The 18,862-nt window shown below is 38.3% G+C and overlaps 1 protein-coding gene across 1 annotated transcript; it reads left to right on the top strand.

Annotated features, from left to right (window-relative positions):
• Positions 1 to 1,183: 1,183 nt before the first annotated feature.
• Positions 1,184 to 2,131, top strand: LOC148481251 (olfactory receptor 6N2-like). The gene has a single exon (XM_088453710.1). It carries the CDS (start codon positions 1,184 to 1,186, stop codon positions 2,129 to 2,131), a length of 948 nt encoding a protein of 315 aa, XP_088309836.1.
• The last annotated feature ends 16,731 nt before the right edge of the window (positions 2,132 to 18,862 follow it).

Below are 18,862 nucleotides of genomic sequence, written 5' to 3'. Positions count from 1 at the left end.
AAGACAGACCTGCACTCTCGACTTAGACGTGACAATATCAGAGTGCTTCCAAGGACATTTGGGTCCCAAAATAAAGTAGGATTTCCTGAAAGCAAGGATGCACTCACTGCTTAAAACAATATTTAGAATTTATTCATCTTTAGGACATCTCAGTGGAACAGACAAAATCTGTGATCATGGTCGACGTTTCGGTACATTTCTGGACCGTTCTCAAGACCTCAGTACAACAAAGTCATGAACGAAGAATGCTGGAAAACTGATGTAACCATATCTGTGAAACATGAAAAAGCAAACAATGATCTGTCTATCAGGCTCCCATATGTCAGACGTGATTGAGCAATCATCAATCACTGATATCCACAACCGTGATGTTAAGCCACCAATGTGTATACAATTTCATAAGTATGTGCACCCACAGCATGCAAAATCACACCAATTTAGAAAGCCAATGGGATGGTATCAGATGCAAACCTGAATTTCACTGGAAATACGGCATGAAAACCTAGGAAAATCTAAACATAGATAAAATGGGTTTATTACTAGTGGCAGGAATACTGAGATGACCTAAAGATGAATAAACTCTAAATATTGTTTTAAGCAGTGAATGCATCCTTTTCTTTCAGGAAATCCTACTATATATATATATGTATATATATATATATATATATATATATATATATAAATGATAGCTGCTCTCATCTGGTCTGTGAAAAATGAAAATGTATATATATATATATATATATATATATAATTTTATTTTTTTTTATTTATTTATTACATACACTTTTTCATAAAAAAATTCTATACTGTTCATAAGTTCATACTGTTCAGAAAATTATTTTAATATATTATCATTGACTTGCATGAATAGACATAGCGAAATAAAGTATGACAAAAAAATAATACAGGATACTATATCATTTAATATTGTTATTCATTATCATTAGTGGGTTCTAGGAGGTACAATTTGTTATAAAGATAATTTCAATTACTATTTTATATTTTATTTGGTATTGTGTTCGTGTAGATATGTTACTCAAAAACTGTTAGTATTAAAGATATAGAGATGGTTACTTCCAATGTTTTTCTTTAACAATGTTTTTGTTTTTTTACCCAGAGGTAAATCAATGACAGTCAGTGTCCCATAAAAAGGTATCATACGTCTTACTGAACTCAGTGTGTTATGGAGAAGTTGAACCAGACAGAGTTCGATTATTTTCTACTACAAGGATTTGTCAACCTGGAGAAGAACGGTGTTACGATGTTTACATTCTTTTTCATCATCTATTTTCTCACCATTACTGGAAACATGTTGATCATTTCGGTGGTATATTATCAAAGTAATCTACATACCCCCATGTACTTCTTCATCACCAACCTTGCCTTTCTGGAGATGTGGTATGTATCGGTCACTACTCCCAAGCTTTTAGCTATGCTGGTGACCAAAGACAAGAGGATCTCTTTCCATATGTGCTTTGCACAGCTCTACATGTTCCATAGTCTGGGCATCACAGAGTGCAACCTATTAGCTATGATGGCCTTTGACCGATTTTTGGCCATATGCAAACCCCTTAGATACAATGCCATTATGAATGCCAGAGTAAGCAGAAATATAGCCTTGATGTGTTGGATCACTGGGTTCCTAATGGCAATAATTCCCATGACACTGACTTCTCAGGTTCCATTTTGTGGAAGACATTATGTAAATCATTACTTCTGTGATTTAGCTCCGTTGCTAAGTCTTGCATGCGGTGATATAACCCTTACCGTCATTATAAATCGATGCGTGGGTGGCTTTGTAACGTTGTTCAACCTTGGAATTGTCACCATCATGTACATTAATGTTATATTGTCAATAACAAAGATAAAGACCAATAAGGGAAGAAGGAAGGCTTTCTCCACCTGTTCTTCACACCTGACTGTGGTGACTCTGTCCTTCAGTGCAGTTTGCATTGTTTATGCCACCCCAAAAGGAGCACATTCAGTGGACTATGACAAAATGTTTGCCCTTGTCTATGCTATGTTCACTCCATTCTTGAATCCAATTATATATAGCATGAGGAACCAGGAGGTAATATCGGGGCTTAAAAGAGGCTTTCAAAGGATTTTTATTCAAATTACCATAAAATAACATATTTGTTGTGTGGCAATGGAAATATTACATCTGCTACATAAAGGTATTACATTTATCAAATTCTTCTATTTTGATTTACTAATGAGCAAGATACATTGGGCTTGAGTTGGATGCTGCTGTATCTTGTGTGTATCTTTTTCTGGTTTAGGCTTATGTGACTTTGTGCTAATATTGCTACGAGCCCTTCCCAGGCATTCCACCCTCTTGTGGTACAAACATATTAGACATTAACCATAACCCTTGACAACATAATAGGGATAATAAACACTTCATGTTTGCAGGGATTTAGATACTTAATAAGAGATATATAAGATGGTTCAATCAATTATACACTAATTTTCTGTAAAGCAGCTAAATGTATTAACTGTCATATATATAGTTCTATACAAACATCTGTATAAAGAAAAAATAAATGAAATATATTTACTATGCTGGGGGGTTTTCACACTAGTCGCTGAGTTTAATGGACATCTTTATCCTATTTATATTAATGTTTTGAATCCGTATGTGAAATAAAATATAGAAACAAGCAATGGTGAAATATTTTAGGTATAATTATAACTATATTGGCATTATATGTATGTACTAGATATAATGCTTGATCAAAGCCTATTAAGGGTATTTATACTTAGAAATTAAACTTCAAAAGTGTCAGTGATGTTTCAATGGTGTTGTAATGGTAAATCTGTGGTGCAATAGTTGTACATCAATAATACATCAATGTTACATCACAAGGATGACAATTAAAAATCCATGGTGCATCAGTGGTAAAATTGCATAACACTAAACTTCAGGGGCAGAAAGTTAAGCATGTGAAACAATGACAGTGTAGTACTTTACAAAGCTTTTATTCAGTATTTAGATTAGGAAATATTCCATAAACTGTTTTTAATTGCAGCTTCTCTGCCAATATCTAAAGCTATTGGTTGGCATTGATTGTGCTGGAAGAAAAAAAAACCTACAACAGTAGTGAAGAAATTACCTAGAAAAGCAAAAAAGCAACACTCCTGTCTCTAAACACTTCAATAGTAAATACTTTATATTTATTGGAATATTAAATGTTATATTATTATTATTATTATAATTATTGTGGTGACTAATTATTTTTAGAGATGTGCGTAGACCCCTGTGTTTTGGATTTGGTTCTAAATCATCGTCGTGTATTGGCAAAACCACCTTTTAGTGTTTCGGTTCTGTTTTGGTTATCTTTAAAAATTGATAAAAACAAAAACCATGTAACTAAAAGCTAAAATCACTTAACTTGGACCTGTTTCCAGTGATTTTCAGTCAATTATGACCACCTAACATTACCAGAAATTACAAGGGAGGGGTCTTGAATGCAATCCAAAATACGCAAGATCCGTTTTACTTAGATCTGAGTTCTGATTTGCAAGCAGACCCAAGTCAGGACTCAGGGCCTGATTCAGAGCTGAATGCTCTGATCAGACCGCTCGCTCTGAATCAGGGCCCTCCTACCTTTTTTTGGAGCGTCCTCATGGACGCTCGTATAGCTGTGGGTTACCACCCACAGCTATAGCGAGCGTCCATGATGATGGTCGCGATGGTCTTGACCATCGCGACCATCGGGCTTGCGACGGAGACCCTGCCGTAGGGTCTCACTGCCGCAAGCCCTGGAGTGATTTTGGCTCTATAAGAGCCAAAATCACTCCCACTGACATCACTAGTGATGTCAGTGGGGCCGGCTTGAGACGGTAGGCATTCCCATAGGAACGCCTCCGTCTGGCAGGCACGCCCCCAGCACGCCCACCAAAGGGGGCGTGCTGTCAATCAACATCGACAGCACGCCCCCTTTGGTGCGAGACCCGGAGCGATGGAGAGCCCGTCGCTCGCCGGGTCTCGTGCATGCGCATGACGGAGCTCCCTCCGTCGTGCGCATGCGCAGTGGGGGAACATCGACCCACTTGCGAGCGTACTGCCGCTCACGAGCAGGTCTGAATGACCCCCTCAGTTCTACTTGGAACCACAAAGTGATGCCAAACTGGGACTCGGTTCGACTCGGAACCCTAAAGTTTGAGTGTGTTCAGTTTTCATAATTTCTTATGCATTTAGAAGAAAATGTGGAAACTGTACAATCTAGAGGTCTGTACATGTGCAGTATTAAAAAGCTTCTTGTAATAATATGAATTCATTGGTGCTCTAGTGATGAGGGAGGCGGCACTATTGCTGGAAAAGGAAAATGAGGACAACTTTCAGATTCCCTTCATGGATTCAGTATTAAAGGTAATTAAACATTTGGAATTAGCTAGAAGGTAGCCTGATGTGGTCAATTACAAAAGAATGGAAAGGCTAAAGTCTAGGTTATCCTAACTATGTGGATAGGACTCTGTATCTTAAACTGCTCTTATATTTGTAATCAGTCCTGATCTCCAAATGCGCTCAGAGATTCCCTCATGTGTCCATGTATACAAAGGAGCCAGTTTTACCCATCACACGAGCTAGAATTTCCAAATGCTTGAAACCACTTTGTAAACATCCTAGTGAATAATGTGTAACACATCCTCTCATCCTTCTCCCTTTCAACTTCATCCTTTTCCATCCAATCCAAGCTATAGTAAATCAATGGGAGCAATGAAAATAATTTCATGTAACATCCCTCCAAATATTCTCCTTCACTTCACATTTAAGTTGCCACCTCCCAAAGCCTTTCTTCAATATATACATATAGCTTTCCTCTGGCTATATCTCAAAGTTTACCAGACTATCATACTGGGTCACATGGCCCCAACATCCGGGGACCCCCCTCCCCAGGTCCACTCTGCATACTGACTTTGCTCTCAGGCTTCCATATCCTTAACCTGTGTCGCTTAAAACTACTGATCCCAATATCCTGCTTCCTCTTGTCCTGTTTGGGACCATGACATTACTGGGGAAAGGGTAATTGCTGCCACTAGGAGCTGCAGCATAACTATAGACCTACTCATATTGGTCTTTCTGTCTCTTATTGCATCATACATTCTCTGAACACACCCAGTTAATGCATAAACATTTAATCAACACACATAATACTCATCATTCTTTCCCTATAATCAACTTTGTGTCAACCTATTATGCTGTAAGTAAATTACTGTACCTTGGTGTGAAACAGACCTTACAGTAAGTTGCACAATACCATTATAGAACACTTCTAACCTTTCCCATGTGCCCATAACACTTCTAACCTTTCCCATAAGCCCCCAACCTTCTATACTAACTTTAATAACACATTTAACTTATTCCAAACTCATTCATGTTCTCCTTCCACAAATCTACTTTCTTCTGGATTTTCTTTCATGTATTCTTGTAGTCTTCTTTCTATGCACTCTTTCTATAACAATTTTTTCCTTAATTTTCCTGTTATTTTAATCTTACTGTACTGTTTGTTTCATTCTTCAGCACCATTCGGGTGCACAAGAGATTCAATAAGTCTTACATAGACCATTGTACAAGCTATATTTGATTATCAGAAAGGGAATTAACAGTGCTCTAGATCTATTGTTTGGAATACTTGTTGTAATATCCCTAGCAGTTCCACTCAATAGAGGTATCCCACCTCTACACAAACCTAAACTATAAACATATTGGTGGTACGCTCTGGGTTATTATTAATTGGATGATGTAAAATATAGTCCAACAAAATCCTTAGTGGTAATCTGTAGGTAGGGTGTTCTTTATACAAATCTTAATGTCTCAAAAATGCTTCTTTCCCTAACCGGGAGATGTCTCTAAATGTGTCCATAAAATCCAATAGATTCTCGTGGGAATTCAAACATAATGTATCTTTACCCTTTCTGTTGTCTTACATCTTAATCCATATAACAGGGAAAATCTTATCCTGTCACCAAGGTCAATAATTGCACACAATGTTATGCATATAGACATTATGTGCATTATATAATGCAATTGAAATTATGGATCTATATTTAATCCTTATGGGATCAAAGTATGTAAATTAAATATCCATTTGCTTTCTATTTTATCAAGATTTTCCCTGACATCACCCAGACCTGAATCCCCTGTAATACATTGACTGACACTGAGACATTGTCCAATCTCTAATGAGAAACATCATTAATAATTTTTACAATTTCTACATGAGACAACTTAACTCTAGCATGTTATATGGATTAAGATGTAAGACAGCAGAAAGGGTAAAGATACAACTAATATTTAGATACAGAATATCATGTAAGAGAAAAATGACTTTAATAATACTGGATCAATATAGATATATTATGAATTACTACTCTGATTAACAAGAATAGCAGTTTTTTAATACATACAACCGAGAAAATGGCCGCACACTGTGAGGAGACACATTCGTGTCCATAATACCAGCAATATAGATGCATCCCACCAATAAAATGGCCGCCGCAATACCCATATCCACAAGCCATTAGATTGATATCCCCACCAAAATGGCCGCCGTAGTCCACGCATGCGCAGGACACATAACAGAGACTGCATTATACACTCTAGTGTTCACAACTCGGGACTCCAGCTGACGATGACGCTATCCCAAACCCAGAAGTGCGGTGGGCGCCAACAGCGGCAGCGAGGACAGAGCATTCATACAGCATATTTAAGAGGGAACAAAGAGAAAGGTAGGCACCTTGAAAAAGTCCATTTTGTTTGGATGAAACGCATTGGGCCATGCCCCCTTTTTTTGTCACACAGAACTTGATAGAATTACATGCAGTATTGCATATTTTGGGACTTATACCATTTGTCCACTTCTTGCTGTTATAGACTCCTGTGAGTCTTATATTTTAATATGGAATAAAAGCCATTCTATTTCCATTGGAGTACATAGTCTCCTTACATACACATTACCCCATTCTCCATCAAAACCTCTCCAAAGCACCGGGACGAGGGATACCAGCAGGAACTGACTATACGTTTTGGTAAGTACATCCATCACTTACCTACCTGCATTATCGTGTATACCTTGTTCCTGATACTATGCCTATGCATTACATTTGAGGTGGAGAGGAGAGAGAAGAGGTCACGTTTAAAACTGAACACCCATCCTACAGAATTAAGGAAGGCAATATCTTTGAGACTATACATTATATAAGAACATCCATCCCACAGATTTAAGACATTTTTCTAAGACCTTTTATGTTTGAATTCCCACGAGAATCTATTGGATTTTGTGGACACATTTAGAGACATCTCCCGTTTAGGGAAAGAAGCATTTTTGAGACATTAAGATTTGTATAAAGAACACCCTACCTACAGATTACCACTAAGGATTTTGTTGGACTATATTTTACATCATCCAATTAATAATAACCCAGAGCGCACCACCAATGTGTTTAGTTATAATTGATTATCAGCTTTGCATACTGTTATGAAACAAGTCTAAATCAGATCACAGAATGCATGAAACGTAAACCCACAATACTCAAACATTGTTAGTGAGCTGCAATCCTGTTAGAAATGCCAGTGGCATGGAGATGAGACAGTCCTAAGAAATCCAGGTAGTATGCAGAGATTTGTATTAGAGAACTAGGCAAACTGTAGCATTTGCTTTGGTGAGTGGTAATTGACAATGATATCAAGTAAACTTATAGAGGTCTGTGACTGAAGAAGAAGGAAACTGTTTTCACTTACATAGAAGAATATTAGCAAACAGGAGATCCAGTAAACATTCAATGGTCTGTAGTTATAGATGAGAGAAATGGTTTTCACTTGCAGAGATGAATGGTAGCTGGTAGGAGATCCGGTAAACAGGCAGTGGTCTGTGGTTGTAGATGAGAGTACTTTTCACTCGTAGAGATGAATGGTAGCAGGCACAAGATCCAGTAAACATACAGTTGTATATGAGGGAGACATTATTTATTTACAGAGATCAATGGTAGCAGACAGGAGATCTGGTTAACAAGCAATGGTCTGTGAATAATTGAGACAAGGTAATATAAATGACAGACAAGGTACAAGAGCAGACTTTAGACTAGGACACAGCAAAAGTCCTGGAGCTGCAGACATGTGACAGGCATAGGACTCTGTATCTTAAACTGCTCTTATATTTGTAACCAGTCCTGATCTCCAGAGGCCCTCAGAGATTCCCTCATGTGTCCATGTATACAAAGGAGTCTCGTAGAGATGAATGGTAGCAGACACGAGATCCAGTAAACATACAGTTGTAGATGAGGGAGACATTTTTTATTTACAGAGATCAATGGTAGCAGACAGGAGGAATCACCAGCACTGAGGAATCAGTCAGACCATGCTATAAAGGTGGTCACTCCATGACTCACACAATCAGCTGCACAAAATCACATGCAATGCACAGAGGGCTGCACAGCATTTTAGCATGAAGACTCTCTCTGGGCCTCAGTGTCATGAATAATGCAACCCCTTCCCATTGGTTCTAACACATACATGATAAGTGGTCGGAATATACTGTTTATGCAAATATCCCAACACATTCTAGGTGAATTAAGTTTTTAACCAGATATCCTGATGCAGAATATATATTTTTTATGTTTTGATTTTTTTATTTTACCTTTGACTATATACCCTATTTTTTTTCCACAGATTGGCCAACTTTCAATCAAAAGAGAAATCAATACATTCAGTTGAGACATGATTAAATATTTATGGTTTCATCAAATATATATATTTAAAAAAAATAAAAGTTTTTTTTTGCTGCATGTTTTTTTTCTTTAATTATTTACATATTTTGATGTATCTGCAGAAGTAGCTGCCAGATTGGAATATGTTTATTTCACTTGCAAATAATTTTTATTTCAATATGCTAACAATTTAAACCTGACACTGGGCCTGATTCATTAGCGATCGCAATCGGCCGACTGTTGCGTCCTGCTCATGAGTATGCATCGCAGTGCACGAAGACTCCACCTCGATTGGGACTGTAATTGCAATGATTACGCAGACCATCGCAGGGTGATTGACAGGAAGTGACCATTTGGGGGTGGTGACGGGGGGGAGGTCATTGCGATTGCAATCATTAGCATATCTTGGCAGTGAGACTGCATTTGCAATCGCTGTTGTGATCGCAATAGCGATTCTTACTGAATCAGACCCCTTGTCAGAAAAAAATTATAATTCACTTGGTAGACCAAAATAAAAATGCCATCAAACTGGAGAATATGAAAAACAAGAAAATGTGCTTGTCAAATGGGTAAATGTTTTTACAAAATAATATAAATTATCACTAATAATAACTGTAGTTGGTGTTTTGACGAACTCATTTTTCAATACATATTGTTGCTTTTAATATAATTACTATTGTTGTAGATGTTGTTATTATGAAGTAAAATACGATACCATATTATATATATAAATAAATATATGTATATAGATATATATATACACACACATATATATATATATATATATATATATAGTATATAATAATCATATAATAATACAAGACTTCTTTAACAAGACTCAGAGGATTCATTAAATTAGTTTTTATTATAATGATGTCAATCACCATCAATAATATCCCATGAGATGCCAACTAGCAAACAATTTGCGGCCTTCATATCTAGGTGACTTAGTCAATGTCACCCGGCCCAGTGTATAAATAGTCCTACTATTCACTTTGTTATACTTTGCCAGAACAGCTGAACTTACACAAGGTGGGTACAACTTATTGCTGCACAAAAAGAGACTAATTACAAAATGATATTCATATACCTGAATGTATACTAGATCTGTAGCTATAATGGTAATTATGAGAATAGTTTTACATTATTGACTGCTTTCAGAAAAAAAACATTTTTTAGTGAGGTTTACATATTATTTGTTTTGTAGGGGTACAAATAAAAATTGTGAGGGCAAGAGAGATACATTAAAGAAATAAGTAACAGAACATTCTTAGTCATTGTAATTTCACATTGCACAATTACCAACAGAGACGAGCAAATCGTTTTAAACATTACTAATCAACACCCAGATTTTTATTCCTACAAACCATTAAAGTGCACCAGTAGCCTACACAAACCACGTGAGCTTTGTTGTTGGTTAGCCGGTCTTGGGGTAGATGTATCACAACTTGTATAGAGGTAAGGTGAAGAAGTTGTCTAGAGCAACCAATCAGCTTCTTGATATCATTTAGTCAGCACAGGTTATAAAATGACAATTAGAAGCTCATTGGTGCTACAGTATGGGCAAATTCTCCACTTGAATTTTCTTGAAGGTTTGATACAGTACATCTCGCCCTTGACATCTGCTCATTTATTAAGCAGGTGTCTCCATTGAGAATCTAATATTCAAAAGTTCATCAGGATAACAATCCAATCCAGATGCTTTATTTCATTTCAGCTTGCTTATCTGTAATAGCAAGACATATTAGGGGAGATGTATCAAGACTTAGAGAGAGATAAAGTACCAAGCAAACAGTTTCTAATGGTCATTTGACAGGCTGTGTTTGATAAATGACAGATACTAATTTGTTTTGGTACCTTATCTTTCTTCAAAGCTTGGAACATCTCCGCCATGCAACATGCCACACTTTACTCATGTGACATGTGACGGTATGCAGTCGGGAAGCCAGCGGACCTAATCCCTACAGCCGGCTTCCCGACTGCTTAATCCCGGTGAGGGTTAAATGACAGGTGTCTAAATCTAGATGCCTGTCATTTTACCAATGCTGGGAGACCGGCGCCCGGCATCCCGATCGAAGGGACGCCGGGCACCGATAGCCGCGTGGGGGTTGGGTTAGGTTTAGGGTTCCCGGGGGGGATTTAGGGTTAGGCACCCCCATGGGAGGTTAGGGTTAGGCTAGGGGAAGGGTGGTTAGGGTGGGACACCCCCGGGGTGGATTTAGGGTTAGGCACCCCCATGGGAGGTTAGGGTTAGGCTAGGGGAAGGGTGGTTAGGGTGGGACACCCCCGGGGTGGATTTAGGGTTAGGCACCACCCCGGGGGACTTAGGTTTAGGCGGCAGGGAAGGGGGGGTTAGGTTTAGGAACCCTTAAGGGACGGTTAGGGTTAGGGGGTAGAATTAGGTTAGACAATACTTACCTTGGACGATTGAGCTTTCCTCCTCTACCGGGATGCCGCTGTCGGGATTCCAACCGCCGGGCATGGGTCCGGTGGTAAATCATACCGATTCCCATGTGACAGACCTCAGGCCAATACATAGAATTATGGCAGCTACATTTCACTGGGTGATAAGTAATGTATTTCTCTTTCATATGTACTTTATTTTAGTTGTACAAACTACTGCAGATTTATCCTTGTACTGTAATCGTACTTGCTGGTAATACACAGACAGACCAAACAGTAGTTACTGTTAAAGACTATCATGATAGGGGAGATGTATCAAACCTTGGAGGGAGATAAAGTACCAATCAGTCAGCTTCTAACTGTCATTCTTCAAACACAGCATGTAAAATAGCAGTTAGAACCTGATTGGTTGGTACTTTATTTTTCTTTTTATACATCTCCCCCACATACTGATAATAACTGGGTCAGTTTTTATAATACAATTCAGTATTAGTTGTATATGTGATTTTGATCCAGCAAATCTAAAAACTATTATTTCTGATAGCAGACCATGACCTGGTTAGGGGAGGTAGCAGTGATTTTTGAAGGTAATAAGGCTCCTTTAGAATCGTGCAAGCCCACACCCCAAGGCCATTTTGAGATGTCACATTCCTGTTTTGGTGTAAATGCACCCGGTGTGACAAGTAAAAACATATCTTTGTGTTTTGCACTAGTTTTGCTTTAGAGCCCATTTCTAGGTACACTTTTACCAGTTTGATTAAAAGCATTCCAGCATTAAAGTGACACATAATAAATACAGTTCTCTTTTCTTCTCACTTTCATAATTATGTTGAGATAAGAAAGGCTAAACCGAGCAGAGGGAGGATAGCTCCAGACATTGTGAAATGCGTGGAGCTGTGACATGCATTACTCGGGATGAAACTGCCCTTGTGCAAATAAAAACTCATAAGAAAAGAGTTTTAATTAGTAATTGAACCCATGTATCAATGTTTAATATCATTAGCATTTTTTAGATATAAGGGTTTATTTATCAAGCAGTGAAAAGCGTGGAGAAGTGGATCAGTGGAGATGTTGCTCATAGCAACCGATCAGCTCCTACCTATTATTTTATAGACTGTACTTGATAAATGCTACTTCACAGCTGATTGGTTGCTATGGGCAACTACTCCACTGTTCCACTTCTCCACGCTTTTCCCTGCTTGATACTTAAACTTTCTTTTATAGAAATAAGAGTGAAACTATTTCAAAAATAATGGCACAGCAATACTCATTTTATAATTCACCAGCTGTTCCCAATATTAGATCTTCGAAGATCTTATTAGACGTTCAAGTTTTTATTTGTAGATGTTTCCTTAACATTACATACTTCAAATGTTTTTTTACGTGTTCGTTCTTTAAACATCTCCTTACAATATATTTAATTTATTTAATAGAATGTTCCCTTTAGGAGGCTTGATAAATTTCCCCCAAATTTCAGAAATTGTAGAAAACAAGCTCTGGGATTCTTTGTATAGAACTCAGCGGTTAATTAAATGACTGAACAAAAGAAATTGTAGACCAAAAGCAATTAGTTAGAGTTGAACATGTGCAGCTGTGGTAATTCAATATAAAACACACATATACCAGGAATCAGAAATAATAATGTATTCTAATATACATAATATAAAATTGCTAATACAAACTAACCACTGTAGCAGTGCTACCTTGTCCTTAAAAAAGATACAATAATAAGATATAGTTATATCAAAATCCAATAACCAGCAAATGGGTTAATAGGTTACAAATTGCATCAAATAAAAATTGATATGAAGCTGTTGTGCAGAAGAAAATAAAAAATATTCATGTATTGGTGCACTCACGGACTAGACACTAATCTTCACTAAATCTTATAGTAGATATATTGTTTCTATTGACCCATCATTATCAAAAAATTGTTGTAAATCATAACTTTTAATTCATTCTTAAACTTAGGTCAGCAAAATATTTATTTATATTTTTAATTATATTTTTATATTTACATATTTTCAAAGTTAAAAATAAACAATTATGAAAATTACAATTTATTGTTACCACCAATATGATGTCTGGTAATATTTATATATTTATATTCCAATCGCCTTCACAATATCAAGTAATTATTATAAATATATCAGACAGGTGTCCATAGAACAAGGACTTTTGATGCTCATTTACAATTCAAAGGTAATCAGTAACTATAATGTATTTCAAGGGTCTGACTATACAATCCTCACTGACAACAATATTAACATATAACTGCAAATCTAATAGCCCTCATATCTTTTAGTTAGGCTAATGCATTCTTCATAAAGCCATAATAGTCCATTACCCTGAACATGTCTCCATCTCAATTCCACTTCCGTGATTAGGTCCTTCAATATATAATTTAATTAGGAATTTCACTCAATCCCATAATCATAAAATAATAGAATGAATCATGATCACTTAGGGCTTATAGCAGATCCCAAATTATTATCAAGTCACTAGTTCCAACCCAAACATCATGGTATCAATTATTCTCCATGAATCCTACTCTTTCAGGGACCGATTCAAGTTATAATAAACTTTGTATCCAAAGTATATTATAGCACATTAAGGTATCATCTATTTAGTTATGTTTGTTTCATCAACCTTTTAGGAATTGCTGCAAATCCCATAAATATCACAATAGATGAGACCTATGCTATTAGTTTAGTGTATTCATTTGTTTATTAATTCTGGAGCTGTACGCTGTTACTAAACAATGTTGCTCTTCCTGTCATTGTGTCATACAGACTGAAACAGTCACTGTGATCCCCTGAAACACTTTAATATATCGATTAGCAGTCCCTTTCAATTGGTAAACATGACTTATAATAGGGTGTTAAGAGACAAGTTATTAGTGGCTATTTGTTAAAATATCACACATTGAGGCATACGAGAAAGACACTCTGCATGGCCCACTGAGAAAGGGCTATTTGTCATGTTTAAAGCCACAGTGTATATGGCCACACTGTAGTGTTATACCATTTTATTTATTTATTACCAGTTATTTATATAGCGCACACACATATTCCGCAGCGCTTTACAGAGAATATTTGGCCATTCACATCAGTCCCTGCCCCAGTGGAGCTTACAATCTATATTCCCTAACACACGCTCACACATACATACTAGTGTAATTTTTTGCTGGGAGCCAATTAACCTACCAGTATATTTTTGGAGTGTGGGAGGAAACCCACGCAAGCACAAGGAGAATATACAAACTCCGCACAGTTAGGGCCGTGGTGGGAATTGAACCCACAACCTCAGTGCTGTGAGGCAGTAATGCTAACCATTACACCATCTGTGCTACCATGAATCACAATGCATGTGAGTGATGTGTCCTATACAAAATAAGTTTTCAAACTGTAATTTTTTCAAATGTGTTCCCAGGATTGTCCATCTAGAAGTGGCCTACGTTTATTGGCTTATGTGCGTCCTCTTGCAACTTTTACTAAAACATCTTCTAGTGATCAGCTTGAGTTGTATGTTTATGTTGCTCCTATATTCAATGCATTACTGGTCTCTGGAAACCATTGTAACCAATGCAGAGAGAACATCAGAACTTGTGTTATATCAAGGCCAATAAAAATGCACAGCTCGTCTTGATGATATAAATACTGCACATTTATGTTATCAATTTCACCGATGACATGGTAAAAAAAGCAAAAATATCAGTTTCTAAATAATGTTTAAATGATATCAGAAAATATCAGCACTGCTATTAATCTATTTCATGATTTAAAAATAATAATAATCGTAATAGGGATGGCCATCGACCATTAAAGGCTAGCAACCATTGACTGTTTTTCACTGATGTTCGATGGTTTTTGATGACAGAGATGCAGCAATGTTTTTTCCCAATGCATTGCTCAAGGTGCATACCTCTGTGCCAACTTGCACCCTACCATCAATGGTTTAAACCACTGATGGTTCTACATTTATGATTTAATGCATTGATGGAAAGCACCACTAGCATCATCGATGGAAACGATCAATAATGAACCTTTTATTGGCCATCTCTACACCTTAACCATTACAACTCAGTACTCAATTTTCAATAGCATAAGGCTGTGGCAATTTTCAGTTCCACAAAAAGTATCAACATAGTTTGCATAGGAACTGCATTACTTGGAAAAGCTGTGTGCAAATAATACCACAATAGAGGTAAATATATTATATATTATAAGGGCACAGTCGTGCCCTTATATTAAGGCTGAATCTAAAAAAATGGAAATCTCCATATAGAATTCCGAAGGGGGGGCAGGGTGTTTTAAGGGTAAGGATACTGGATTTAAACCTCTATGCACTCCTACCAATACCTTCTAAAAGCCTGCCTATACCTTCTAATATTGACGCTATTTGCATACGCAGTCATACAGTAAATAAATGCCTTCAGACCTTGAACATGTGTTTCCAAAGCACAAAGTATTATTCAAGTAAAATTCAGATAGTTACACGCTGTGATCTAAGTACAATTTAGCGCAAACAATTATACAGACCCAAGATACAGTTATACATACGCACGCTCTCTGGACCAGATACCAGCATCAGCAAGAAACCTCCATCAATCAGCAAGAAGACTCCAGACTGGGGTCACAACACACACATTTATACCCTTACAGAAACAGACAATACAATAGAGAGGTTTGTTGCTGATCCCATTGGTTCCCCATCACAGCGCGTTTGTTACAGGACATTTAACAGGTTGATTCAAATGGACACAGGTCAGCCTCCGACAGCCTATTGTCTCCTCTATTCCCCCTGCATGCAAAACTAAGCTGTTAGTTTCACAAAATACATTTTGGTGCTTTATATCTCTACGGTCCATAAGTTGAGAATGCATGTTGCGATCTTCACACCGATGATACCGGAAAGCTATTGAGAAAGTGCAGATCAGTATAACACCAAACATGACTTACTTATCACGTATTAAACCTTAGATACCAAAATAGCCTTTATTTCACAGCATTTGAAATAAATGAATAAAACTTGGATCTTATACTTTAAAGCTATGGAACCTTTTATGTGAGTGTGCTTTATGTAAGTATTAGGGGTTTGGGAAAAGACGCTAGTTAGGTTTATCTGATTTGGGGCAGATGTGCACGCATGCAGATAATAAACAGCGTTTGCATGCAGGATATTGTGCAGTCGCTAATGTGCGTCATGTTAACAGCGCAACTGTGCGTAATGATAGATATATATATAATTCTTGCTAACATTTTTAAACTGCAATGCAAATGTGTTTAGGGCAGTGAGCTTCACTCTCAAAAAGGGTGGAGACCCCCAACCGTGCTGGTGCCAGCCTGTCTGACAGTGAGTTTAAACAGTTCTCTTCTATGCAGATTTCCTACCATTGTTCATTCAGTCAAATTCAAGTGTCTGGGCCATATTACAATTGCCACAGCTACACCTGTCCACATGTGAGGTCTCTCCATTTACATGCAAAAACACCCACAGTTCCTGGTGTATTGTTTTTTTCTAATTCCTTTTCTCAGGAAGCTGTTTTTCTAGTTGTTTTGGTATTTCTCTATGCAAGGTTGTCCCCAGAATGGGCCTGTCATGGCTTCTAAAAGGATTATCAAAAACATTGCCATCTGTACTTAGCTCGTGAGTTGTAACTTAAAATGGCGTTGTGCAGATTCTTATTTTTAAGATGGAGTCTCGTTTCCATTCGCAAGATGGCGTCGCTCCAAGCTAATTTTACACTGATTCTGTCTCAGCCAATAAACCAGCTTCGACAGGGGCTACACCTCCAAAGCTATTAGAGGTACCAGGCTGAAATTTGGCATGGGCGAGTAGAACTGTCGCGCGGTGCTGCATGCCAAATTTAAGGGCAAAAACATAAAAATTAGGATTTGGGAGTAATCTAAAGCTTCAACTGTCACTTTTTTCTGACACTCAATTAGGACCACTTTTCTGCTGTTCTCTATGGGGGATTTTAGGGAAGGCATAACTCAGGGTTGGGGGCAAATTTAGACTTGGAGTTTGTTTTATTAGGTAGCTATTGTTCCAGAATAGGGCCTTCTGGGGTTCAGGTAATTGAGAAAGTTACAGTTTTTAAACTATTACCTCACGAACCCGCCTTTATACAGATAGGAAGTTTCAATTCAGCAGGTGTACTCACTGTGGCTTCACTTGGGTGCACCAAGATGGCTGAACTCTGCGGTGGTAGCAGGAGCCGGGACCGGGGAGAAGGATGCCAGCGTTTGCTGTTGCCGGGATGCGGGGGAGAGGGGGTAGAGGTAAGCGGGCATTAGCTGCATCCGGGAACCGGGGATGGTAGCGTGCGTTAGCAGCGGCGGTGCGGGCAGCAGTGCGGCAGTGGTGTTGCAGGTGTTAGGACCCGGGGTAGGTAGCAGCACACAGATGCAGGCTCGGATCTGGAAGATTCATGATACCTGCATCTGTGTTTAAATAAACAAACACAGAAGCACAGACGGGATCAGTGAGACCCATCTGTGCTTCGGTGTTTAAAAATAAAACCTGTGTAAAAAGGTTTTTGGGGGGTTGGGGCCTCACCATTTTTTTTGTACACAGGTTTCATTTTTAAACACAGAAGCACAAACGGGTCTCACTGATCCCGTCTGTGCTTCTGTTTTTATTTATACACAGATGCAGGTATCACGGATTCAGATCCGAGCCTGCATCAGTCTGCTGCTATTTCCCCCGAGTCCTGCCGCCAACACCATAGCTGCTGCTAACGCCCATAGGTCCGGCCGCAGCTTATGGCTCCTTTCTTTCACTGAGCCCACCGCTGCTACCGCCCGTGCTGACCTGCCATCTTGGTGCAACCAAGTGAAGCCACAGTGAGTACACCTGATGGAGGCTCTTACTGAGATTGTGCATCAAGTTGAAACTGTATCTCTATAATGGCAGATTCATGAGGTAATAGTTTTGCCCCCTACCTAAGTTATGCCTTCCCAAAAATCCCCCATAGAGACCAGCAGAAAAGTGGTCCTAATTGAGTGTCAGAAAATACTGACAGTTGGAAATTTCAATTACTCCCAAGTACTCATTTTTTGTTTTTGCTCTGAAATTCGTCATGCAGGACCGAGCGATAGTTCTACCAGTCCATGCCAAATTTCAGCTCCATAGCTCTAATAGCTTTTGAGGTGTAGCCCCTTAAACACCATGACCCACGGGATGTCTCTATGAGAAAATTTTTTTTTTTCGAGAGGACCCCTACTTCGCTCGTCCCCTGTATTTTGGCAAACAAGACTGGCTCTGATTAGCCTGGTGCTGGTTGTGCTTAATACAGGGAACTCCTATGCCATTTGTCCCCGATGCTGGTTGTGCTGTGGAGGCACGTCATTTTTTTTATATATTACACATTCATTTTTTAAAACAATGCACAGATGGATCTTATTGATTTGATTTTCTCAGGTGCATTCCCATTGCCAGTCAGTCCCTCTGTCATCTGCTGATGCTTCTGTGCATGCCCGTTGCGGCCACGGCTTCGCACTCCCACTGCTGCGACTGCCCCACACACTTGCAGCCTGCCCCCACAGCTGTCTCTCCCTCTGTACCCTTAAAACACCTCCTGTGTGCTGTCTGCTCCTCCACCCGTGTTAGTGTACCTATTTGTTGTCCTTCTGCCCTGCAGGTGGACCAGTTTGCTAGTCAAAACCCTGATGGTTAATAAATTATAAAAAAGCAATGAAATTCCATAGACAATAAAACACCCTATCCGCACCACTGTTTTTCA

Source organism: Taudactylus pleione, unplaced genomic scaffold (assembly GCF_031769625.1).
Source record: "Taudactylus pleione unplaced genomic scaffold, aTauple2 ptg000587l, whole genome shotgun sequence".
Classification (NCBI taxonomy): Eukaryota; Metazoa; Chordata; class Amphibia; order Anura; family Myobatrachidae; genus Taudactylus; species Taudactylus pleione.
Note: the sequence above shows the minus strand (reverse complement) of the source record. Positions and strands in the feature narration are given on the sequence as shown.